The sequence below is a fragment of the Canis lupus genome, chromosome 6 (assembly GCF_003254725.2).
Source record: "Canis lupus dingo isolate Sandy chromosome 6, ASM325472v2, whole genome shotgun sequence".
Taxonomy (NCBI): Eukaryota; Metazoa; Chordata; class Mammalia; order Carnivora; family Canidae; genus Canis; species Canis lupus.
This window is the reverse complement of record NC_064248.1, coordinates 35,964,143-35,991,353: the sequence shown is the minus strand read 5'-3', so window position 1 is coordinate 35,991,353 and position 27,211 is coordinate 35,964,143. Positions and strand designations below refer to the sequence as shown.

Sequence of the window (27,211 nt, the reverse complement as noted above, 5' to 3'; positions counted from 1 at the left end):
GTTAAGAGTGTTTGAGTTGCAGGGTGGGGGGCAGCCTGTTTTCCTGAAATTCTGTGAAGGAGGCCTCCATTTCTTCAACTCGGAGGGATGATAAAAATTAGATGCAGCCATCATTTTTCCATCTCCCTTGGCTTCCCGTTTAGGGTCTCAAAGCCTTCTGCTTTAAACCATCCCAGAACCCTGTTCTCCTAACTGGGTCAAAGAGAGAAGAGAAATGCCACGTGTGTTCTGATGGCAGAGAACCTGAATTAGGTATGTTTGGGACATTTTATCACAAATTGGGCTGTTCATTGAAATATAATGAACAGTTGGGAAATAAGCATCTTTCCTATGTGGGCTGTTAAGCATAGAATTTCCTTGAAAATTACCACACAAAGAAATCCTTTCACTTTTCAGCCCTGCCATGGCACACCTGTGTTTTTTGTGTCTCTCTGGATTAGGCAGGAGGCCGTGGTGAAGATGATGTGGAAATGGACCATATAGGTGTCTGAGGGCAGCAGCCTTTCATGACTATCGAAAACCTAGAGCCCTGGACTCTCCCTCTGGCATTGCCCACCAGGGACGAGGGCTCAGCACATGGTACATCCACCCCTAAGTGACTGACTTGCTAATAATGAATTATATGAACTCATGTTTTATAAGTAAATATTTTTCGAGTACCACTGATGTGATTAGCATTGTTCTAGGCATCTGGGATCTTTCAAGGGAGTGGAGCAGATAGAAGTGTCTGCCCTTTGGACCTTTATTTCTAAGGTCAGCAGGGTCTGCCTGCTGCCTTCCTCTCTATGCTACAGACCCCTTGGCTGCTGTAACCATGGCGCCTTTGCACGTGCCACTACCTAACAGACTCCTACTCATCTTTGCCTCCTCAGGAAAGCTTCCTTCCCCACTGCTGCCCTTCCTCCCTGTGTTTCACTGCAGTTCATTACTGTACTCTCTCCAAATCATGCTGCTTTTCTTTAGCACAAATCTCAGTTTCTGCTTATGTTTGTGGGATTACGTCAGTACCTTTCTGTCTCTCACTAGATCCTGACCTCCATGAGGCTCAGAGAGGCTTAAATAACTTGCCCAGCCCCAAAGGGACATGGTGAGGATTTGATCTCCAGTCTGTGCCATGCTCTTCACACAGTGTAATACCAAACTGGAAATACTGAAGTCTGTGTGCCACCCCTAGGCTTTGTGGATCTCCCCTTCCAACAGAGACGCAGCGCTACCACCGGCTGTGTAAGGATAACGACAATAGCAGCTGACATTTGCCAAGCTCTCCCTGTGTGCTGGGCCCTGGGATAAATAAGTGCCCTCCGTGTACTAGTTCCACATTTCTGAGGAGACAGGAGCTATAATTATTTTTGTTGTGTAGATGAGAAAGGTGAGGTGAGTAGGAGGGATAGTATGCCCAAGGTCTCACAGGCAGGGTGCAAACACACTCCTGTTGGATTCCCAGCCTATGGCCATTACAAAGTCTATGCTGTCTTTTTCCTAACACTCTCACCCATGAGGGAAAATAGAAGTGGGTCCATGAGGGCCAACCCCATGCCCTGGATCCTGGTGGCACCAACAGATCTGCAAAGGGTTTAAGTGATATGGGTGATGGGTACCTGCAGGCTTCCTACTTATTGATTTCTTCTTGGCACATAGAGCTCCAAGAGAATCTGAGTTGGTTCAGAGCCTTCCTTCTGATGGTTCCTTCATATTCAAACCCTGCTGTGGTAAAACCAAGGGACTGTGTTTGGGCGAGGGTGCACTTTGGCACCAAAAGACACTGATGCCGCTCTGAGAATCTGAGCCACATTTCTTTCTTTGTTCTTGGGGATGTATACTGTTTTGCTTAGTTGTACACAGATGGCTCTACAAAGAATCTCAGTGCCAAGGAAAAAAGAAGGGATTTTGCCTGAAGGTCAGAGTCAGGAGGAAGCTTTGCCACTATAATTACTCCATGGTGACACTTGGGGCTTTGGGCAGAGGATGCTCTGGGATCCCTCTGACTTCTAGTCAGGCTCCTTTAGGGACCCAGTGACCCATACACAGCAGATGTGCCTGGCAGCCTGTTTTGGGAGGAGTGTGTGCAGATTTCCAGGCAGGTCTGTGCAGTGTAATAGTCCCACGAACTGGGCAAGCTCCTTAGCTTCTCTAAGTCTCAGTGTCCTCTTCTGAAAAATGGGGCTGATTATAGTCTATACTTAACATCACTGTGATGATGAAGTGAGTCCACACATAAACTGCTTGGTCAGTGCCTGGTATGTAGTGGACACTCAATGAATGACAGACAAATGCTGAAAATACTAGTCTGATGCCACAAATAAAGCCTTCCGTTTATTCCTCTTGAGCAATATGGATTGTGCCTGGAGTAGGCTCCTTGAGAGAACCAAAGCGCCTCTTCCTTTGGTCTGGTTGGTCCTGGTTGTTAATTTCCAAGACCCATTTAATTTTTTCCTTCACTCTCAAGAACAAAGATATCCTGCTGAAAGATCAGGAAATGAGAGAAAGGGGACCTCTCAGAGAGCGATGATTTGTAATGACCCATCAACAGGGATAAACTCCACTGCGGCAAAAAATAATGAAACATCGATTCTCAGAACCTATTAAAAGTCAGATTTATATGAGAGTTTAAAAAACCAATTAGTCTGGATTAAAACTAATTAGTGATTTTGCCCCTATCCTGGGATGGTTCAGATATGCATAGGCTGTTAAGTACCTACTGTGTGTAGGACTTCACAGGATTCAGGGATGGGAAAGAACTCTACTTTGGAGATATTAGATTCAAATAGAAATGACTTTTAAAAAAAAATAGAAATGACTTTTATTTAAGCAAGAAATCAGCTCCATGGTAGAGGTCTCAAAGACATGCATCCTCTCTGATTGTGCCTCTACTCCATGTAGGATCTGTTTCAGCTACTCGATTCAGCTTGCTTTCTGCATCAGATCACCTGAGTTTTATCTCCAGCCCTTTAAAATTTCACTATGTATTTTCTGGATGGGCTCAAGGTACCCACAGCTTCTAACTACCCCATATGTGCTGACACCATCTTTCCTATGTCCAGGCTCTAGCTGTCTGGTTGACATTCCTCTTGGGAGGTCCAAGGACAAACTCACCATCTCTCCCACCCCTCACCTCTCACCCCTGTGGGTTCTTTTCCAGGTTAACATCACTCCCATGGGCCTAGTCTCTCAAGTGTCCATTCCATGGTCACTCAAGTTTCCTCCATTTTTTTTTTCTGCTTCCCACATCTAAATTGGTCACTGAGTGCTACAGGTTTTGCTTCTTAACCATCTCTTGGGACTATTTTATCCTCTTGATCCTGTCTTTCGCCAGGACTGTTAGTCCTGTTAGATGGACTAATTGTTTCTCTGCTTTTAATGTCACCTGTACCCCCTCCCTCCTCCATCCACTGTTAGGGTGATTTTTCTGAAACAAACTGTATACTTTTTCACTTGAAACCCTTCAGCATCTCTCCAAGGTCCTTGGAGGTGATTCACTGCTCATGTGTACTTCAAATAAGATCTTCTGCAATTTGGATTCTGTTTACTTGCTACTTTGTCTCTTATAACTTTCTAGCAACTTCCTCCTCTCATCTTATTTGTCGATCCATGCATCCATCCAGTAGTCATCAAGCTCCTACCGTGTAGGAATAAGCTCACTAGAATAAGTGTTGAACTTAAAATGGGGAACAAAACAGGCATGGTCTTCATGGTCTTTGATCTCTTCAAGTTTACAGTCTAGGGGACAGTCTGATAATAAACAGGTAATTAATAAACTAAATGTGAAAGGTGCCATGAAGAAAAAACAGGGTGGTATGAGGGAATAATAGGATAGGAAAGTGCACTAAGTAAGAGTCTTCTAGATTCAGGTAAATATTCAGATTTAGAGTATCATAGTTTACTCTTAGCATCATAAGTTCTAGAAGGATGGAGAATGGGAAGTTGAGTTGGCCCCTAGAGCAGCACCAGGCATTCCTCCTCCTCAGCTAGCACTACGCAAGGAGAGGACTCCACATTGAGCAGGTGTGAGTCTTCCCTGGCTGAGAAGTTGCCTGTGTCACAGGGGCCAATAACTCATCACAATGCCACAGGCAGAGCTCTTATCTTATTTCAGAGTAATGACATTCAAAATATGGCATCCCATCAGGCACTTAGAGCCAGCCCATTTATAGTTTTTTTCTAGACTAGATGCAAAGTACCAGTGAGAGGTCACTTATATACCATAGATAACGTTGCCTAGTAATACAGTTTACATCCCAACTAATTAGTTAACCAGGGATACATTGCTAGGAATTTAACTGAAGGTTAAGTTCTCATGCAGGAAGAGGAAGAGTTTTCTAATCCTTTGCTTATTGGCGGGGGGGGGGGGGGGGAGGGGTCCTTAGATAGAGTAGTGGTCAGGGAAGCCGACTATGTTTAAGCTTAGTTCCCAAGTAAAAAGAAGGTGGGGGGCGGGGAGAGCATTCTAGCCAAAGAGCATGGATAGAGTTTGATGTGTTCCAGCAGGGGTGAATGAAGTAGAGGGAGAGGCTGGAGAGGTGGGCTGAAACCAAATCATACTCGCCTGTGTGAGGAGTTTGGCTTTGGTTTGAAGTTTGGATTTTATTTCTTGTCCTTGCTGACTCAGGGTGAAGTGCAGTGTTTTCACTGAGTGGACAAGCACTTACAGCATTTCAGATATGGAGATGCCTGGACAAAATCATTCATATCTTTGGAGGAGTCTTTATCAAGGGGTATTGTTGTATAACAATCTACTCTAAACTTAGAAATATAAAACAACAGTCATTTTACTAAATTCAGAGAATCTGTGGGTCAGAAGTTTGCATTGTTGTGCTCATTAATTTCATGTATCAACCTGGCTGGGGCATGATGCCTGGATATGTGGTCAAACATTATTCTGAGTATTCCAGTGAGAGTTTTTTTTTTGGATGAGATTCACTTTTATTCATTTATTTTTTTAAATAATAAATTTATTTTTTATTGGTGTTCAATTTGCCAACATACAGAATAACACCCAGTGCTCATCCCATCAAGTGCACCCCTCAGTGCCCGTCACCCATTCACCCCCACCCCCCACCCTCCTCCCCTTCCACCACCCCTAGTTCGTTTCCCAGAGTTAGGAGTCTTTATGTTCTGTCTCCCTTTCTGATATTTCCCACACATTTCTTCTCCCTTCCCTTATATTCCCTTTCACTATTATTTATATTCCCCCAAATGAATGAGAACATACAATGTTTGTCCTTCTCCGATTGACTTACTTCACTCAGCATAATACCCTCCAGTTCCATCCACGTTGAAGCAAATGGTGGGTATTTGTCATTTCTAATGGCTGAGTAATATTCCATTGTATACATAAACCACATCTTCTTTATCCATTCATCTTTCGATGGACACCGAGGCTCCTTCCACAGTTTGGCTATTGTGGACATTGCTGCTAGAAACATCGGGGTGCAGGTGTCCCGGCTTTTCATTGCATCTGAATCTTTGGGGTAAATCCCCAGCAGTGCAATTGCTGGGTCGTAGGGCAGGTCTATTTTTAACTCTTTGAGGAACCTCCACACAGTTTTCCAGAGTGGCTGCATCAGTTCACATTCCCACCAACAGTGTAAGAGGGTTCCCTTTTCTCCGCATCCTCTCCAACATTTGTGGTTTCCTGCCTTGTTAATTTTCCCCATTCTCACTGGTGTGAGGTGGGATCTCATTGTGGTTTGGATGTGTATTTCCCTGATGGCAAGTGATGCCGAGCATTTTCTCATGTGCATGTTGGCCATGTCTATGTCTTCCTCTGTGAGATTTCTCTTCATGTCTTTTGCCCATTTCATGATTGGATTGTTTGTTTCTTTGGTGTTGAGTTTAATAAGTTCTTTATAGATCTTGGAAACTAGCCCTTTATCTGATACTGTCGTTTGCAAATATCTTCTCCCATTCTGTAGGTTGTCTTTTAGTTTTGTTGACTGTATCCTTTGTGTGCAAAAGCTTCTAATCTTGATGAAGTCCCAATAGTTCATTATTGCTTTTGTTTCTTTTGCCTTCGTGGATGTATCTTGCAAGAAGTTACTGTGGCTGAGTTCTAAAAGGGTGTGGCCTGTGTTCTCCTCTAGGATTTTGATGGACTCTTGTCTCACATTTAGATCTTTCATCCATTTTGAGTTTATCTTTGTGTATGGTTAAAGAGAGTGGTCTAATGAAACTAGACCTTCTGCATGTGGATGTCCAATTTTCCCAGCACCATTTATTGAAGAGACTGTCTTTCTTCCAGTGGATAGTCTTTCCTCCTTTATCGAATATTAGTTGACCATAAAGTTCAGGGTCCACTTCTGGGTTCTCTATTCTGTTCCATTGATCTATGTGTCTGTTTTTGTGCCAGTACCACACTGTCTTGATGACCACAGCTTTGTAGTACAACCTGAAATCTGGCATTGTGATGCCCCCAGATATGGTTTTCTTTTTTAAAATTCCCCTATTTGGGGTCTTTTCTGATTCCACACAAATCTTAAAATAATTTGTTCTAACTCTCTGAAGAAAGTCCATGGTATTTTGATAGGGACTGCATTAAACGTGTATATTGCCCTGGGTAACATTGACATTTTCACAATATTAATTCTTCCAATCCATGAGCATGGAATATTTTTCCATCTCTTTGTGTCTTCCTCAATTTCTTTCAGAAGTGTTCTATAGTTTTGAGGGTATAGATCCTTTACATCTTTGGTTAGGTTTGTTCCTAGGTATCTTATGCTTTTGGGTGCAATTGTAAATGGGATTGACTCCTTAATTTCTCTTTCTTCAGTCTCATTGTTAATGTATAGAAATGCCATTTTAAATCCGTGGACTTTGAGTAAAGTAGACTGGATGTTTTCAACTCCACATTATGGAGAGCAATCAGTTGAAGACCTGAATAGGACAATTGACTGAGCAAGAGGGAATTCTGGAGCACAGGGCTTTTGGACTTGGACTACCCACAAGCAATAGGATGTGCATGTATATTTATTTTAAGGAATTGGCTCACCCTCTATGGAAGCTGGCAAGTCTAAAGTCTGCATGGTGGGCCAGTAGGCTGGAAATCCAGGAGAGATGGCTTCCTGTATCCCAGTAGGAAGAATGTCAAAGGATTTGGGCAGTGGTTCTAAAACCAGTACAGTGTGCAATCTAGCTATAAATTGTTTGCCTTTTTTCCCCTACCTGCAAAATACATTTGACTCTTCCAAGACCATAGCAGTGTGGGGAACCATAGCAGTCAGTGGCCCATAGTAATTCTGAAATCCAGTTTGGCATATGTTGCCCATTTCTTGATTAGGGTCCAAAACAGATCCCAGATAATGAATTTTGTGGCTTTTGGCTCCAACTCTGAGATCTTGGTACTGACCTTTGAGTCATCACCTGCCTCCGCCCCCCACATCCCCCCTGCAAAGAAATAGACTATATCTGTAGGAGAGTAGATTTCTCTACTTGCTTTCTGTCCATAGAAGTTTGGGGATCCAGAGGACTCTTTTAATCATTACTGTCTTGGTTCCTTTTACTCCAAGCTGGTATAATTACTTTAAGAACTTTATGAATTTCTTATGTGTCAATTCATTATTTCATTAGACCCAAGCCACACCCATAAATCTCTAGGAGATAAGCCCTTCTATACTTGGGCTGTTAGTCTTCTGTGGGATAGTATTCTTAATATCCTTGGAAAACCTGTTGTCCTCAAGTTGACTCCTTAGGAGCCTCAAAGGGATTTCATTTGACTAAAGTGGTCTAGGAATCTTAGATTTTAACAAATATACTTTCAGCCACACTACTGGCTTCATCTTTACTCTGAAACCAACATAGTGTTCTGATAACATGGAATTGATCTGTGCCCTTTCTTACTTTGAGTAGCCTTAGTTGGCTGGAAAGATTGTCCTGGGCCCTTTATATTTACTTCTGAAATTTACCCCAGTGTGTTATCATTGATTCTTTAGTTGAGCTCTTTTTCTTGCCCAATTTTATTTTAGGTGACTAGAAGAAGCCAGGTGGCACTTTCAACACTCTGGAAATCTTAGATGCCACACAGAGTTTATCCAGTATGTTCTCTACTTTCTACATTACTGCAGTGTTGTCAAGTTTCTTCTACACATCCAGGAACCTCTTTTTCCTCAGCTTCTAATATTGTTTTCCTTCTTACCCTCACCAACTGCTTCCTTGAGGCCTTTCACACAGTTCCCAGATGAATGGCACATGTTTTAGTTTTGATTCAATAGCATCCCACTCTTAGGAACCAGTTTTTGTTTCACTTATCTGTGCTATATGACAAATTACCCCAAACTTAACAACACAAGAAAACAATGATTTTACTGTGTTTGTAGATTCTGTGGGTTGGGAATTTGGACAGAGCATAGCTTGTCTCTCCCCTATATTGTGTGGGGCCTCAGATAGGGACACTTAGATAGGATGACTGATTCAGCCTGAGGCTGGCATTACTAACTGGAGACATCTTCACTTATATGTTTGGTGCCTAGGTTGGATGACCCAAAGGCTGGGCTTGCCTAGGATTTGAGGATCAAGTGCCTCCATGGGACTTACCTGTGTGGATTGTCTTCTCACCACATAATACCTGGATTTTGAAAGGAACTGTGTCAAGAGGAAGTGCATAGAGAGCAAACTACTCAAGACACTCAGGCAGAGGCCGTATGGCCTTCTATGATCTGGCTTCAGAAGTCACATAGCATCACTTATGCCATACAGTGTTGAAGGAAATCACAAACCCACCCACATTCAAGGGGAAAGAATACCTCTTGATGGGAGGAGTGTCAGATAACTTAGGATCAGGTTTTTAAAACCTCTACAAAAGCAGGCCTTGGAAAAAATTTAGGACTCTTTCATCATTCTCCAAGATGACTAGATAAGTTTCAATATTTCTTTTCTCTTCCTTAGATTTCTGTAATGTTTTATTCAACTGGATATTCTGCTCCCACAGAGGAAGACCTATTATTTCCTTTATTCTCCGCATATCCAATTTTCAACTACTTAGTCCTTTGGTCTTAACTTGCATTGTCTTCATTTATTCTCCTAATGGGATGATGGAAAGATGGCAACGTGGCCATGATAATGGTCAAGAAGAGAGAGATTGGGTGAAGTTTGCTTGGCAAGAGAGCCATGGTCTTGAGAAATAAATTCATTGAAAGAAAAGCTGTTGGTCTTGGAACATAATTAGCCTTTGACTATTTCCCTCAAGTTAGGAAGGACAATTCATAGCATTGATCCAAGGCTCCCAGTGTTTTTATTAGATATTATATTGAATAAATTGAAATTGAGTTTTTGTTTCCTTTTATGTTATGAATACCATAGTAATATACATTATGAAAAAAATTAGAAAATATGAAAAAACATAATAAAAACTGAATTTAAATAAAAAATTAAAGCTAATGTTAATATTGTGGCACATTTTATTCCTTATATATTAAAATGAGATTATTCTATGTACACTGAAATTTTAAAAAGTTTATATTACAGCCCATTTCTCCATGTCATTGGAGCATGATTTATGAAGGTTGCATAATATTCAATTGTATGTCTGTGCTATACTTAATCCCCTGTTGTTGGGCATTTAGGTTATTTCAACATTGTTTTGTTTGCCTCATGTAGGATAAAACCAAAGTGAGACCCACATTATTGTCACACTTTGCACTTTTCATGGGTTACGTTTATTATTTGAAACAGAATTGAAAGGTGCTGTAGAAGTAGAAGCAGATTTATTATATGTAGTTTCTGAAAGATGGCACCAAGACATCATCAGTAATGATGATAGTTGTGATAACAATGACATTGGTGACTAACATTGTTTATTTACTGCACCCACCCAATTGTTAAAAACCTACATATTGTCTTTGCTTTCTTCCTCTTTATCACCTGTCACCCATGGTCATCAAGACTTGTCCTTCAGTGACCTGAATTTTTCTTGGATCTGCCCATTTTCTTTCTTTGTTCCCATTGGCACCTCTCTTGATTAGTTTACTGGACACTATCTGTGGAACTCTTCCAGCTGGAGTATTCCTTCTAAAGTGCAGCCCTGGTCATGTTATTACAGTGGCTAAATCTTATTATCTTTGGAATAATATCTAGATCTCTTCTTGGGTCCCGCAAAGCCCCCCCTCACCCCTGCTTCCTGTTCTGTTCTCCAGCAGTTGTGAACTTCTCTGATCTCTGGCATAACCCTGTCTCCAGGATTTCATTTTAGTCAGCTTGGACTTCTCTCACAGAGCATCATAGGCTGGGCAGCTTAAACAACAGACATTTACTTCTCACAGTTCTGAAGGCCCAAGATCAAGGCACAGCTGACCTGCTGCCTGGTGAAAGCTCTCTTCAACATGTTGACCTTCTTGCTGTGCCCTCACATGGTGAAGAGATAAATCATCTCTCTCATCTCTTATTTTAAGAGCACTAATCCCATTCACAAGAGCTCTACTTTTATCACCTAACCATCTCTCAAAGGTCCCACCTCCTCAAATCATCACTCTGGAATTAGAGAGGGCTTCCCTATATGAATTTGAGAGGCACACATTCAGTCCTAGCAGCCTTGTGTCACCTTTCCCTCACCTGGAACACTTTTTCTCTCCATCCCCAAGTTATCTCAGTTCAGGTATTGCTCCCTTTAAGAAGTTTTCCATGATCACTCCCTTATCCCCCCAAACTAATTCTGGATTAGTTTCCCTGCTAGTGCTCAGTGTGACTACTATAGGATTCCCTTTTTAGCACTTAATTTAGTTGTCACAGAATTTCATCTTTTCACTGGATTGTGAGCTCTGTGAGAATAGGGCTCCTTCTCTCTTCCCATCAAATCTTAACCCAGTGCCCAGCACATAATATGTCCTCATTAATTACATGACCAAGTAAAATCCATAGCAGTGGTGGCTGCTGCTGCTTGGTCAAGCCCACTCACAAGATGACAACTCTGACCCACTTAAAAGAACCAGCTCTAAAACCCTCCCGTATATGCTTTCTGGGGGATAGAAGATTGTCTTCTAGGCAGAAAAATGCTTTAAAAACAGAATAGGCAAGCACTTGTGTAAATCATTAATAAATCTGTTTACTATTTTTATTTGCATTAGATATCAAATTAAATATTGCATTAACTGAGTTAAATATTAATGTTGCATTAAATATATATTACATTTTAAAAATTAAGTACTAGACACTCTTCCTTGGAGTTGTATTATGAAGGCTTTAGCATAAGCAGCCCAGCATGTGCTAACTGTGTGTAGTTGTCTTTCACGTCCCTGATGATTTATGAGAGCCCACAGGAATAAGGGAACAGGTGAGTGGCCATGGGGGCCTGCAGATGGGTGGTGTGGCCAGGAGAGCAGAACAGCACAACACAGTGAGAATTGATGTCTGATGGTAGGAAGAGGAAAGAGGAGGAGTGGGAATGTATGATTTATCATGTACTTTTATTTGTCATACATTGTCCTAAGCAATGCACATAAATTATCTGTTAACTCATTTAGTTCTCATTAGAGACAAGTGAAACAGGTACAATTAACATTATACCTCACACAGGTGAAAACTGAGTTTCAAAGAGGTTAGGAGACACATGCAAGGCCTCATGGCTTTGGTGGGGCTATCACAGGCAGTGTGACTCACAGTTTTAACTATGATCCTCTACTGTTTCTTGAAGGAGGTGCTTTCAAGTTGCCATGAATCAAAATAGACACTTGGGTTTTCAGGAATTTTAAATGTGGCTCTCTTTATTCCTAAAAACAAAGGAGCATGGTAGAATTTAGACCTATCCAGCCACTCATCCACTCATGTTACTGGCTTTTATTGAGCTCCAATGGGTACCAGGAGTGACCAGGTCTGGAAATAGAGGAAACAATACAGATACAAGCACTATGCTAATAGATCTCATGGTATGGGGATGGAGACCAGGACCTCCTGGCTTTTACTTTATTTTTTTTAATATTTTATTTATTTATTCATGAGAGATACACAGAGACAGAAAGGCAGGCTTTTCAGGAAGTCTGATGCGGGACTCGATCCCAGGACCCCGGGATCATGCTCTGAGCTGAAGGCAGATGCTCAACCACTGAGCCACCAGGCATCTCCCTACTGGTTTTTAATATCCCAGGCTCTTCCCTTCCACCAAGATGTTTCCATACTCTGAACTACTCTTAGCCCCTGTAGCGTATCCCATATTTTGTGTCTCTGAAGAGCTAGGAGGGGCATGGCGCTATGTCTTCACCTCTTGATGATTTGCTTAGATTCCTGGTCAACATCTTTTACTGATGACTGGTTCTCTGCATGGTAGGCAGTAATGTTCTATGACTGTTGTGCCTCAAGGCTCAGAGGCCACATGTATGTATTGAGTCTAGGCCAGATACGACTGTAGGTCTTCAGGTATTTTCCTTGTCTTCTGTGTAAAGGGCCTTATCTGCGTCTCTGATCAGCTACTCTCCATTGCACCTGCATGGCAAATACAGCTTACCTGTTCAGATGGTTTTCAACGCTTTATCACATCTCCATGCAGTAGATTCTGATGTAGAAAAAGAAACCTTAGCACTTTGTCAGACCAACTGGTAAGGTCTCTCAGATCCCCAAATTTGTACTTGGGTTCCAACTTCTCATCTGAATCCCACATAGACATTTTCTTGGCCACTCTAAATGAATGTTTCATGAACATATCAAATATCACATGTCCACATGTCTATTACTTACTTTCATAATCTCTACCAGTACCCTCTCCATCCCAACCCCTGATCTTCCTCAGACCAATAATGAGCAGAACTCCACCAGAAATGCAAGTCAGGAAATCAAGGATAATGATATTTTCCTGGCCCCTTGACCCACAACACAAATACCCCTTGTGACACACCAGCATGTCCCCTTGATTGTATTTCCACAATATTCCTTGACTTGATCTCTTTCTCCATCTCCACTGCTACCATTCACACTTACATGACCTTTTGCAGGAACCGCAGGAACCTCCTAACATGATAAGCTATTTATATTCTTGCTCTGTCCTAACCATACTCCATCTAAGAAGAAGACTGACTCCATCCCTTCCTGCTATCCTATCCAATGATTTCCCCTTGTATTTAGGAAACTCCAGTCTCCTGATTACTGTGGATTCCAAGGCCCCTTTGATACTCTGCCTGCTTGACCCTCCAGCCTCATCTTTAGCACCTTTCAGCTTGCTCTGTCCCGCTAACTAGAATGCAGGTGCCAGGGGTCAGGAGCTGCTCCAGAATCACCCAAGATTACCAGTTCATCCAGGACAGTGCAGGGACACAGCAGGCCCAAAGAAAACCATGGTGGAGTGAATGAATGATGGAATGACGGAGCCACGTGTTGAGACAGGTAGTGATTCTTCTGACCCCTGTTGCACCCTGGGGGATTTTAAAGTGGGGTGGAACTTTGATCCTGTTATCTCCATGTCCATGCTATGGTAGACACAGAATGGCCCTTTTGAGAAAGGAATTGTGGCCCTACCGTGAATGGTGTGGGCAGATGACAGTCTCTGGCTGTTGAGACCTCAGTTTTGCCTCAGTGCTTGGGCTGCCCTGCTCTTCTCAGGTTGGTCCCAGCCAATGACTGCAAGACTCTGTACTAGGGCCTGGCCATTTCTGTGTGACACGGGACTCCTGTAATGGGCAGCCTGGGCTCTTGAGTCCCCTGTGAGCTGCCAGACACTGTTAGATCTGCAGGCATGTCTGGCGGCTCCCCTGCCCAATCTTGCTGGCTCCCTTCTCTTTTCACAGCTCTATCAGTGTGCTGCTGCTGCTGTGAAAAATGATCACAAACTGGGTGCCTTAAAACAACAGAAATTTATCCCCTCTCAGTGCTGGAGACAGAAGTTCAGGATGTCGGCAGGGCTGTGCTCTCCCTTCCAAGGCTGTAGAAGAGAATCCTTCCTTGCCTCTCCCAGTTTCTGGTGGCCCCTGGCATTCCTTGGCTTGTGGCCATGTCCCTTTAGCCTCTGCCTCTGTCTTCATATGGCTTTCCCCCCCCTGTGTCTCATGTCTCAAATCTTCCTTTACTTTTCTCTTATAAGGACACTGTCTTTGATTTTAGGGCCCACCCAAATCCAGTATGACCTTATCTTACCTTGATTATATCTGCAGTGACCTTTTCCCCAAATAAGGTTATATGCACAAGTTTTGGGGGATTAGGAGAAATTGAACATAACATTTTGGGAGAATACTATTTAATCCCCTACTCAAGTGTCACTCCCTAGTAAATCTTCCATGTACCTGACTCCACCTCAGCATCTGTTTTCTGGGAGACGCAGCTGAAATGCTTCCTTTCCTCATCTGGAGTGCTGTATTCCTTGCCTCTCTGTTATAATATACCATTTCTGCATAACTATTAGAGTTTTGTCTTCCGAAGTTACTTGGAAGCCACCTGAGGGCAAGTGAGTATGTCCTTCTGCACAATGCCAAGTATGGTCTTCCATTTATATGATAGAATCAGTGGCCATGAGAGGTCTTGGAATTAGAATCTCAGACAAAGCAGGTTTGAATCCCAGCTCGAGTACAGAGCCCCTGAGAACATTACTTCTTTGTTTTTGTGATATGTGAAGCCATCCTCCTCCTCCTCCTCCTCCTCATCATCATCATCACCACCACCACCACCACCATCACCTTTTCTGGGGTCTTTTTGTGGGGATTTAATGTTTCAATGCAAGGATAATGGGGTGGAGTTCACCGCTGTTCCATCTAAAGGGCTTGTGCATCTTCTTTTTCACCACTGAATAAGAGGAGCACATGGAGAAGTTTTTAGAGCTCTACAGGGTTCAGGGTGTGAATGGAAGTCCTGGACCATCCAGTCTTTGGGCAGCTGCATTAGTAGAAGGTTCCTTTCACTTGGTGATGGGACACAAACACCTGGACTTCTCATCCTGGGTGTCATGATCTCCCTCCAATGACTAGACTGTTGTATAGGCATCGGTTTGGCAGATTCCTTTGGAAATCAAAAAGACTGAACACTGTCTTTTTCTTTCACTCCCACTAAAGTAAATCGTAATCCTCCCTAAGGCGAGGAGGAGGCCTCTGACTGATGAAAAGTCTTATATAAGGAAGGGCACAGCGGAAAAGCACAAAAATTAATCCAAGTTCTAATCCCATTGCAGGAGCAAAGTGCGTCACCTGCTTGGACTTCACTTAGCAGCTATTATGATCATTGCTTGATCTCCCAGGGTTATTGTGTTTGTTGTCAGGGTGGGAGTGAGGGGACACATTAAACGTCAAGGTTGAAATTCTGCTCATGAAGTCGATGACGAGGAAAGGAGGGTCTGCAGAAATACTGTTTCTGATCTTTTCTTCACTGGGGAGAGGGATGTAAAAGCAGCAGGCAAGCTGGGTCGTTTCTGAGGGGCTCTTGCAGTTTTACATTCTTGTGTGCTTTCCAGGAGATTGCAGACTGGAGGGGGGAGAGGGAAAGCCGACCTAGAGGAGACTTAACCCTGTCGTGATCTACCTGCTTGCAAGATCATGTGAATGGAGATTGGATTCGGTTTTTAAGAGTGGCTCATAGGTGGTAACATCTGAGCTTCCGTAGAGTACACTGGTTTGGTACTTCCTGACTACAGTTATGGCATAGGATCCTGTCTTGAACTGTTGTCTGCCCCTCTTCTCTCTTTCCTTCTTTTCCTCTCTTCCCTTCCCCTAAGGCAACTCAGGTTCCCAGACACAGAGAGCAGAAGGGGTGGGTGAGGAGACCAGCAGGACTGCAGGGAGGAGAGGTGCCTAATTATTGTACTGGGCACTGTTCAGAATTGGAACTTCAGGCCCACAGCTCCTGCAGCAAACCAACCAGGCTCTGATGAAAGTTTCATGCGGTTTTTTCTTCCCTTTAAAGCCCGTTGGGACATTTTTGGCAGAGTAGAAAAGGGTAGGGCTCGCCTTAATCCTTCTCTGTCCCATATTTCTGATTTAAGTGGATCCAAGCCCAAGCCTTGCAATTATCTCAAAAATAGCCCCGATAGCCACGGTGTTGGTGGGTTTCCTTGGCGGCATCTAATGAAACAGCCCGGAGAGGAAGAGATAGCCTGTTGGCAGGGTAGATAGATGGCCCTGCGTCTGTTAATCTCACATTTCATCTTGGTTTAAGCAGTCTCTGAGCTCATTAATTGTCTTTCTGAGAAGGACCAGGCATTTATCTTTGAGAGCCATCTAGTTTCAGTGAGTTCATCCAGCCTAAAGAGAAGGGAAGGGACAGACCGGAGCTATCCACTTAATTTTACTGAACAAGAAATAGATTGTTAGACAGGGTGACGGCTTTTGATCTGTTTTGCCTGATTGCCTGCCAGACAGGTGGTACCAACTGCTGCCCCCACCAATGGTTCATGAGAGCGCCACCTCCCTATGCTGTCACGGCACTAAAAATCACCTCTTTCTCTGACATAGGTGGAGTTCTGTCAATGCCCACGTCATATGAACAAACATAAAAAGAAACCTATAGAGCTGCCTAATGCACACAGAGGACCTGTCTGTTTTAAACAAACCAGATACACAGTAATTCAAATTTTATGAGAAGGATAGAGTAAAATGACTCTTTATACATTGAAAAAAAATTTTAACCATCAGGTTCTCTGATGAATTTAAAATAGATTTTGAATGTCAGTGAATATGAGGATAGTTAAATTATGGTACACCCATAGTATGAAATTATATGCAGCTGTTGAAAAGAAGAGATGGTTCCACATCAGGGGTTCTTTCCATAGCTCATAGATCCCTCGGGGAACCTTTGGCACCCCCTACACAAAGAATTATCCCATCCAAATTTTCAACAGTGCTGAAATTGAGAAAGCTAACTCTACATGAACTATCTGAAAAAGATACCCTCTTGGTAAGATTATAAAAAGCAAAAGCAAGTGCGTAGGTCAATATCTATAGTTCTGATCCATTTTTAAAATAAAAGTATGTTTGTATGTATATATGCATATATGGGCGGATATATTTGTACACGTGTAGGAAGAATACATGTCAAAATTGCATCTATGTCTTTTCAGAGATGACTTTGGAGAGTGATAGGGACTTCTTCATTTATCATTCAGAAAAGTGGTGGGGAAAATAGTATTGATTTTGATTTATATAAATTCAATTGACACCCTACTTTTCCAGGATCACACATCCTGCAAAATGAATTTTCACAGGGTGGCACATTGACATAAAGCACATACATTGCTTTTCAAGGGACTGTTACATGAAGCTCATCCAGATGAATGCTATAAACGAATTTTTTATAGGAGACTCTTTCTTTTCATTGCCCTGTGTCTGCCATTAGTTACACTTGAACTTGGCAATACGGGTCTTTGATTTCTTAAACAAAATAAAATGAAACTGTTTAATATGGGGCATAAATGGATCCAAGTGGTTAAGGATGCATAAAAAGTCTTTAAAACCACTTCATGGCACACCAAGATAACCAACACCCCGAAAACAACGGCCACAGAATATTCATTTTGACCAAATTGTCCTGCCGGTCTCCTTGTTTTCAGCCAAATTGTTTTCAGCAGCACAGAGACGTGTCCAGAAGCCTTTGAAGAGTCTATTATTATGCAATTATTATGCAGTAACCAGACCGGGGACAAGAGTGCAGTGCAAGCGACACAGCTGCAGTGGATCAGCTGGGATTCAATGTGGGGATAAGCCAGGGCAGGCACCCAGGCTGCAGGCTCCGTGGGCTGGGAGAGCCCTAAGATGAAGGAGGTGCAGCTGGTGGCAAGAGGAGAGCTTGGCTGGGTCCTGTGGAGTTGAAATGTCAGTGGTACTTGGAGAGAGGAGAGGACAGTCAGTTTGTGGGGTCTGGAGCCCAGGAGAGCTGAGGTTCTAAGGGGATAGATAATAAGTGGTCCCAAGGGAAGCTGAAGAAGAAGCATGCAGAGGATACGGGTGTTCCTGGAACAGGCACAGGAGACAGAGCCCAATGAGGAAGCACTCTGGGGAAAAGTCAGAAAGAGGAAAAGACGGTATTTTGCGAAGGTTGTGGAGAGTAACTGCAGAGGGCTCCTGCCAAGCTGAGAAGGTAGAAGGAGCTATGGTTGTCCAATAAGGCTGAGGAGGTGGATGGGGGTTCCAGGCACCGAGGAGCAAATGAGAGGGCAGGACGGAGCCTCACACACTCTTCTTGAGGGCCGTAGCCTCACTTGTATTTTGTGACCCGCTACTTCTCCGTCAGACCATGGTGCCGTTGGGGACCGTGTCTCCTTGTGCTCCTTACAGCATCTCCCATGTTGAGCACAGTCCTGGAGGTTGAATGGGAAGAAGCAAAGAGAACAGAGCTTTGTTTGTAAAACAGGGGTCAAGGAAAAGAAGGGTGAGCTTTGAATACATTTCTGGGACCAGGAAGGAGCTGGTTTGAAGGTAAGGGGAGGAGGGGGATTGGTAGAGGAAAGGCTGTAGGCCCCGGGGAAAAGGTCTACACTCGTCTGCTCTGTGTACATAGACCCCAGGCTCTACCTTACACTCTCCGTGTATACCTCCCTGGTAAACTTGAGGCCAAAGACCCACGTGAGTGGGGCAGCATGACGTTCCTGAAACTGATGTGAGAGGCACAGGCAGACAGGACAAGCCCTCCTATTTACTCCTTGCAAACAGGAGAGAAAAGCCACAGGCATGCCCAAGTGGATCACCCTTTGGGTAGGAGTAGGAGAAGCAGCTCATCCTTCAGGCATTCATCCAGCATCCACTCTACAGATTACCTATTTCTGAATTGTGGCTCTAGCTCAGTCATCCCCCTGAGCATTTTTCTATATGTAAATGGACTATGATGACTGGTTCTAGTACATGTTCATTGTCAATCACTTGGTCATGGGCTTGACCAATAATGATAACAAACGTGTTGATAACAGCTCTTAACACTTAGGCCTTTACTGAGTGCTGTCTGAACTGGGCAGGTGGTGTCTCATTTAATCCCCATGACCACCCTGTGAGGTAGGATGAGGAACCTGAAACTCAGCAAGGGGTGTTAAGGGGTGGGAGGTAAGGGTTGGATGTTTCTATATCTAGGTGGGGAGGTCAGCTGGGCCTGAGACCTCGAGAAGCAGAGCCGTATCTAATTCCTTTGCCCTTTTGGGTACTTTTTGGTTCAACTCCTCCATACAGCTCATTAGGCCCTGACCCTGCTTGAGACCAGACTGTGCCCAGGGGGTTATCCTTGGTTGGGTAGAGTCTGGGAAAGGCATTTTCTTGTTTATCTGTTTTGGATTCCAAGGTGCTGGTAGAGTCCACGGGTATATGATGAAAGGCTTGATTTGAGCTTGAGGCAGGGAAAAGGGGAGCTTGTAGTACCTTCTCTCCCCCTTGGGTGGCAAATCATCTCAACCTAGAGGGTGATAATCCTGGGCACAGGACAGGCTGACCCTGAAATTTGCATTTCAGAGTGTCTCTGCAACTTACCTTTTCCCTTCCAACTCTGCCAGGGCCCTTCCTGTGCTGGGAGCTGGCACAGCATTTACGAGGAAGAGAGGAGCATGTGCATAGATCAGTCCTCTCCACTGGGGCTACTTGGGGCTACTGAGCCGAGTAGGGAGTGGCATTTTTTTTGTACTGTGAAAAGATACTTCTGTGGCTTCCTAACTTAGAAAAACACTCAGATTTGTGTGTTGGCCTTCAGGGCCAGATGTGATCTGGTCCCTGCCTGCGTTGCTGATGTGCAACTACTCCCAGCCGCTTCAGCCTTCCTGTTGGCTGGCTCTCATTCATTTGTGCCTGCCCCAGGGCCTTTGTACTTGCTGGCCGTGCATTGAAAATACCTGCCCCGGATATATCTGGCTTCTTCTTGCCATTCAGCTCTCCATACCTGCCACCTCAACTCCCAGTCTACAGTAGCACTCCTCATTCCCTACCCTATAGCCCATTTTATCATCTTTGGACTTACCACTGTCTGATAATTATTTTCACCTGTTAGTTATTTATTACCTTCCTCATTTGCTATATTCTCCATCTTCTCTCTCCCACTCCATGGCAGGAACTTGCCATGTTGTTTACTATTATAAATGCAGAGCTTGCAACAGTCCCTGGCATGCATTAGGCACTCAACGAACATTTTTGGATTGATAAATGTCTCTTCCCAAAGACTGTAGTTTTTTGGTCTAAGAGAAAAACATAGGAAGAGCAATCGTTGCAATGTGAAACTCAGTGTTCCTTGTCTTTGTATTTTTTTAATGCAGGATTTACTGTCCCTGCCGTATGACCTGGTCGAGAGTCAGGTAAGTACCTATTTTGTTCTGACGTAGGAGTTTTGTTAAGTCTGTTTGAAAATGAAGGAGGTCAAGTCTCCTGTACTCTATGACTGTGCAAACCCAGCCCAGCCATGTAGGGGTGTGGCTAAGGAGTGGGGTGGGCATCGCCAGGGTGATAGTTTTCTTAAGCTCCTTTCCCAGCTGGAGGGGCCCCTGGGCATAAGTGGCACATATGTGCCATGGGGCACAGCTCTCCAGTCCTATGCCTGAGGCAGACATCTATCATCAACCACAGAGCCATTCAACCCTCACCCAGAGCAGTCTCTACAGATGGATCAGGGAAGCTAGTGACATGGAACGTACTTGGCACCATTGATGTATGAACTCTAGAAATCAGTTTTGCCAGGGTGTGGGTGGGCAAGTGATTAGACAGCTTCTTATTAGAAGTGATGACAGTGGTTGTGAGGGTGGAAGCCATGCCCTTGCCTCTGTCATCATTCAGCTTTGAAGGCAGAGGAAGGAAGCCACATCTTCTGGCATCACACATTTTTATTAGCATCGGAGCCACCGGAGCTTGGCCATGTAAGACTATAATTGAACCAAACAGATCTATACCTTGGGGCAATGCATTTTTTTCATTGATTCTGACTCCACATTATTATTGTTGCTTAATGAGGAGCTAATGTAACTTCTAATGAAGCCACATGGCCCTTGGATAGATGAAGTAAGGTTTTATTTCCCTCATGACACTGTATCCTCTCTTCAATTAAAACCCGGGAAGGAAAATTAATACAAATGTAAGAATTTTTTTCTTCCTAAGATGAGTATCAAGATAGCGGCTTTTTATTACCCATGTAAATTTCCTGTGTGATGGGATTGGAGAGATGTATGGCTGGCCCATGGGTGGCCTGGAGTTGGTGTAGGTGGTGAAGGAGGCTGCACCGATGGTCTCTCTCCTGTGAGTAGTGATTACAGCATGCTCTGTGATCCCCGTTTCCTTCTCCTGCTGGTATTACTGCCCATTGGAGACCCCTTCCCAGGCTCCTGCTGTTGGCTGCCAGTTTTGGGTAGAAGAATTTGAATAATTAAAAGTAATGTACTGAGGCAAAATACATATAATGTAAAAGTAACTGTTTTATCATGAACAATTTAGTGGCATTTAGTACATTCAAGGTGTTGTCAACTTCTCTCTCAGCATTTTCGGCACCCACAGGTAACCCCATTAGCAGCCACTCCCTGTCCCCACCCCCCCAGCCCCTGACGACCACTGATTTGCTTTCTCTCTCTCTGGATTTGCTTATTCTGGACATTTTACATGAATGGAATCCTACGGTATGTGGCCTTTAGTGATCGGTTTCTCTCACTAAGCATAATGTTTACAAGATTCATCCACATTGTAGCACGTGTCAGTACTTTATTCCTTTATTCAGAATGTGGCTGAGTAACGTTCTGTTGTATGGATATGCCATGTTCGTTTATCCACTCATCTGTTGTTGGGGTGTTTTGGCCATTGTGGTTAGTGTTGCTGGGAACATGCATGTACAAGTATATAAACACTTGCTTTTAATTATTTTGGGTAGATACGTAGGAATAGAATTGCAGGGTCATAGAGTAATTCTGTGTTGAACTTTTTGAAGAACTGCCAAACTGTCTCCCTCTTTTAACAGGAGGAAATTGAATCTCAGCAAGGTCACTCCAGTGTTGGCTGGGATTTGAAGCCTGGCAGACTGGCTCCAGGGCCCATGTTTTCAACCACCATGTCGTCCTGTACTTGGGGGTATTGTTCCTGGTTAGCACATTCTACTCTGTGCACGGTACTGGGCAGAAGAAGGGTGGAATGGATTGAAGAGAATAGGCAGGCTCCTCTCACCTTGAGGGACCAAATGTGCTATTTATTCCTCACTAACCAGTGGATTTCCTGTTCTCTGACCCTTTTTCCACTGGGCATCTTGACCCCTAAAGTTTGGAAAGTTGATGCAGTTGCTGAGTCAGTTGATTGGGTTGATTTGTTGATAGGTTTGTTGATAGTTATTCAATTTCTGATGTGTATGTATATACATGTGTATGTATATAAAAATCAGGACAAAGTCAACTTGACAAAATAATACCAATTCGTTGGACATTAGATGTGAGCTATCTGATAAACTCACATTAGCCTAAATCTCCATGGTACCTAGGTGGGCTAAGTCTCATCATCCCTCTTTCTACCATGGGGGCAGAAGCCCAGAGAGATGAAGTACCTTGCCCATAGTCACACAGCTTGTAACTGGCAGAGCTGGGATTTGAGCCCCAGTCTGTGCATCTCTACAACCTGGATCCTTCCTCATGTGTTTGCTGGTTTCTCCAGACTCCCCCAGGTATCAACATTTTCCACACTACTGCATTGACTTTTTTTTTTTAAACTGCATTACAATTTTGGCTTTCCCACACTCACATAGCCCCCAGAGCATCTTGGGGTGGTCCAAAGTTCTTAGCTGGTCATGAGAAAATGGGAATTCCTACTGGGGCAGTGGCATTTCATTCCTCTCTTCTGGGTGGTTTATTAGCCAGCATGAAGCAAAACAGAGTATCTGGTGTTTATGGGTCAAGGTGGTGGTCGCTGGTTTTTCTTTTTTCTTTTTGATGGACTCTGCATCCTTGCCTTCCCAATACTTCAGTGACTAGGGTGAGGTCTAAATCTGTTGCGTGGAGTTGTTCATCCTTCTTCCCCTCAGAGAGATGTTTCACAAAACTGGACAGGGAAGGTCCAGCTCCCTAGCTTCTCTGGCAGCCCAGGAAGCTAGAGACTGAGAGGGTGATAAAGGTGGCCTAGGTACGTAGGTCCCATCCACAGGGATCTGTGGTTCCCTAGGCACCAAGCAGTTAAATGTTTTGCCTGGAAAGTAACTTCCTGGAGCCTCACTTCCTTCCCCGGGTCCCCCTCTCCTGAGGGTGATAAAGCATGACGAGGAGCTGGGGCATATTTACACCTGCTCCGTGCACAGGCTTCAATGGCAGTAATTCTCTGACCTTTTAAAATGGATAAATCTCCTTGGCAGTGGCGTATTGCTAAAGCTTAGCTCAGAATGGGGGCTGAGGCACTGAGAGACATGGCCAGACCAAGGAGAAGATTGATTAGTCCTGAGGGGATCTGTTCTAGAAATCTGCCACGCCCATGGTGGTTTGAGTAGAAAAGTATGTTTTTGGCTAGAGTGTGAGTCCTTACGTCACCTCCCAGATGGATGAAAGCAGGCAGGCTGTTTTTTCTGATTGCAGTGGATTTATTCCTTTGATCACCTGCCTTCGTCTGTCTCCTCTGTGAGCTCTGATGGATGCTCTGTTCTCATGTCTCTGCTATTGGCCGTCACAGGGAACTTGGGGCAGGAATCTTATTATCATTGGCTGTTTAACTCCCTTCCAGCATCACCATGGAGCATAGTAATTGCATGGTAGGCTGTTTCCTTCCTCCTCCCTCCTGAGCTCCCAACCAAGAGGTATGGAGAACCTGGAGAAGAAGTGTCTGGCCTTTCTCAGACCCCTACTGTGTGCAGGTGTACCCCCACAAGAAACCCATTGTGCATGGAGAGCCTAATGCTCAGAGAAGCAAATAACCTTTCCAGGTAACCCAGCTCACTGAGGCCAGGACAGGGATTAAAATCTAGGCCTAACTGACTGCGGAGTATTTTCTTTTTACTGCTGTCTCCACAACAAGGAGTGTCCGTGTGAACGCTCAGGTGAGTCCCTTCCCAACACATAGGCTCCTTACTTCTCATGATGGTGCCTGTGCTCCCTTTCTGGACTGGGTCTTACCCCTTTCCATCGCTGTTTGTAAATTCACAGCACCCTCCCTGTTAGAGAGGCTGGGACTGGCTTCCCAGGGATCATTTCCTAACAGAAGGAATGCTCTTTTCTGCTCAGCAAGTGTCACTTCATAATTACCAGTGTAATTAGAGCAGGATTTACCATCTGAGCCTCTGTGGAAGCTGCAAGGCTGCCTGTATAGGTAGCTCTGGCTTAGAGGGGTGTTTGGCTACCTAAGGAAGCCATGGTGTCCTCAGGGCTCCAGAAGACCCACAGGGGGTTACCTTTCAGACTACTCAGGTAGATCTAGAAGCTTCTCATTGTTCCAAGAATAACACCCAAACAGACTGACAGGAGCTGGGTCCCAGGCACCTTTCTGACCTGGCCTCTGTCAGCCCCCTGCTCCTGGAGGCTCTCAGATCCAATGCCACCTTCTTCTAGGAGCCTCTGATGACTGGCCAAGGTATCAGTGTCTTTTCTGTCCCAAACATGCTCTTTTCCATTATTCTATCCTTACCTTCTTTATGGCACTTAACACCATCTGAAATAACTTCTTAGTTCTCATGTTTATTTTCTTGACTTCCTCTTACTAGAATATAAGTTCCTCAAGAACCACATCTTGCTCATTGTTCTTCACACGTTCTGTTGAATGAAAATCTGAGACCTTAGCTGATACCTTGTTAACTCCTGTTATACTCAATCATATCCCATTGTTGATCACCATGCTTCTGTTTTTAATTACTTTGTCTACTTATCCTTTTTGCCTCTGTGCATGGAGGAAGCCTATAAAATTCCTAATAAACATCTCATCTTTGTATTCTCTTGGATCTCCAGTTTCTGGTATGGAGTAGATTCTCAGTGCACATCGCATGGATGGATGGGTCAGTGGGTAGGTGATGGATTTGGGATGGTGTATAGGTTGAGGGGTAAGTGGATGGATAGAACAAAAGAATGGATGAATGAAGGGATGGGATGGATGGATGGATAAATGGGTAGGTCTGGATGAATTTTCCTGAGATATCCCTTGGGCATTTGTAATAGTATGTTCTCTAACAGACCTTATTAATTTTGTATTTCAGGAGCCTTGTGTACTTTATTTGGATGGGTTGGTTAGGGTCTCCTAGAACTACTGTAGTTCTGTTTTTCTTGGGACTGGTCAAAGTTTGTGCTTTATGTACTTTGAGCTCCTGTCATTTGACTCACAAAGACTATTTATTGACTAGAATTGGTTATGGATCAACACTTTTATGAATATAAATGACCATGTTGTGCTTTGGTTAATGCTTTCTGCCTTGCGTTTTTCTGAAATAAGTGTTGCTTTCTCTCTTTCTGTGCTTCCCCATGGGCCTGGATACATCCTTTCATTGTTACTTTTTTTAAAAATTTCTTTTTGTTGCAGGTATCTCTCGGAAGTAGACTATGGATGGATCTTGTTTGTTCACCCAGCCTGAGAGTGTTGTTAGCCTTTTAAAAGTAGGATTCAGTATATTTGTCATAATACATATGTTTGATCAACTGTCATTTTAAAAATTCCTTAAAAAGAACTTTTTTTTCCTGCCTCATTTATTTTCTCTCTTCTTGGCTCTGCAGATTCTGTTTGATTTGCTTTTATCCTACCTGCTGTTTTGGAAGGTAGGCATCCTGTTATTAATTCTACATGTGGTTGCCCTTCACTTCATTGAAAAGGGTGCTGTAACCCTTGTTTCTCTAATAGTGAAAGTCAAGAATGAAATGGCATCTTTGAACTCCATCCATGCAAGGGGAGGAAATTGGGCTCACCTGCACTTCGAATTTCCCTGCACCTTTTTCCATCTTCACAGCCTTTGGCACCATAATGGAGACCTTCAGAGCCTCTTACTATCCATAAGTTATAATTTTGACATCCCATTACTATAATTTTGACATACCCATTACTATGATGTAATGGGTAGTGCTTGTGTGTGGGGGGGTTAATATATAACAGGCACAGTGATAAGCATCAAATACAGAATTTCTCACCTAATCTTGAAAACCCAACAAGGAACTATCCTTTGCCTTCACTTTTAGATGCTGAAAGTGAATCTTTAGGGTTTTGTAACTTGCCTGAGGTCACACATTTGAGTAGGTGGCAGAGCCATTAGTTCTTGGAACTGACTCTAGCTCTTAACTACGGCTGTTTTGTTCACTGTCAGAAGTGACTGCTGCCAGCTGTAGGTGGCTTTGGAAATGTATTTACACCCAGCAGCTCATCAGGGCTCTTACCTGCTCTGTTTCCACCCACAGTGCTCCCTTCTTGAATTAGATTTATGTTATTGACCGCAGACTCCTAGACCAGCACCACCCACATTTCAGTGTGCCAAGAGAACCCCTGGGGGTGCTTGTTAAAATGCAGAATCTGACTCAGGAATCTGGAGTGAGGCCTGAGATCCTGCATTCCTTATAAGCTTATTCCTTATAAGCTCCAGGGCAATGAATGATGCTGCTGCCAGTCGGAATGCCTTTCTATGGTAGCAAGATTCTGGATTACTCCAGAACCTAGTCATTCTGTCTGCTTAATTGGCCTTGTTTTTATTAGTGCTCTAGCTCATTACTCTTTAATGCAGTGGTTAAGCAAATGGACCCTGAAGATGACTGCCTTGATTCAAATCCCAGTCCTGCTACTGTCTCACTGGGATAACAGTACCTATCTCACTGGATTATTTAAGCAAAGTAAGATAAGTGAAGTGTTAATCTGGCACATGCTGAGGGCAAGATTCATACTTGGTATTGCTATTGGCTCCACTGAGGATTTGCTACCTCTCACCCTGCTCTTCCAGCTCTTTTCTCAGATGTTGGGATTTCTGCAGGCCTAGCCCTTAATCTCCAGGTTGTTCTTGTTTCCTCTACATAAATCTCTTTCTCGAGATGGCTGGAGTCTCCCCTCTTCCATGCAGCCCTCCTAGTTAACCCTTCTTTGTTTAATCCCCCCGGCCAGTCTTATAAGAATTTCTGCCTCTCCACCTAGTTACCTAGAGTACATATTGAACTTTAGTAACTGACATTTTTATGTATGTTGATTTTTAAAAAATACACTTTGATTGGCTATTTGGAGTTGGGAGCAAGACCCCTGGGGAGAATTTGAGTAAAAAGAATGGTGCACTGGGTGTTATACTTTATATGTTGGCAAATCGAGCGCAATAAAAAAAATACAAAAAAAAATGGAGAGATGACAGCACACACATACTCAAAAATCCTGCTATTGAGCTACTATTTTTCCCAAGAGGGTTGTATGAGCTTAGATTCAAAAAAGAATTAAGATAATAGAGCTTTTGAAGCCATTGGGTGGGAAGA

At 43.6% G+C, this 27,211-nt stretch overlaps 1 protein-coding gene across 13 annotated transcripts in view; it reads left to right on the top strand.

Moving 5' to 3' along the window:
* RBFOX1 (RNA binding fox-1 homolog 1) overlaps positions 1–27,211 on the top strand; it is a 2,033,116-nt gene that overhangs the window by 168,185 nt on the left and 1,837,720 nt on the right. For 11 of the 13 annotated variants that reach the window (XM_049111427.1, XM_025416573.3, XM_025416572.3 and 8 more), the window contains exon 2: positions 20,111–20,149. The exons of the other annotated variants lie outside the window; for them this stretch is intronic. In XM_049111427.1, the coding sequence (XP_048967384.1) occupies positions 20,111–20,149 (39 nt within the window). The remainder of the gene's footprint in view (positions 1–20,110; positions 20,150–27,211) is intronic. 13 annotated transcript variants of the gene reach the window in all.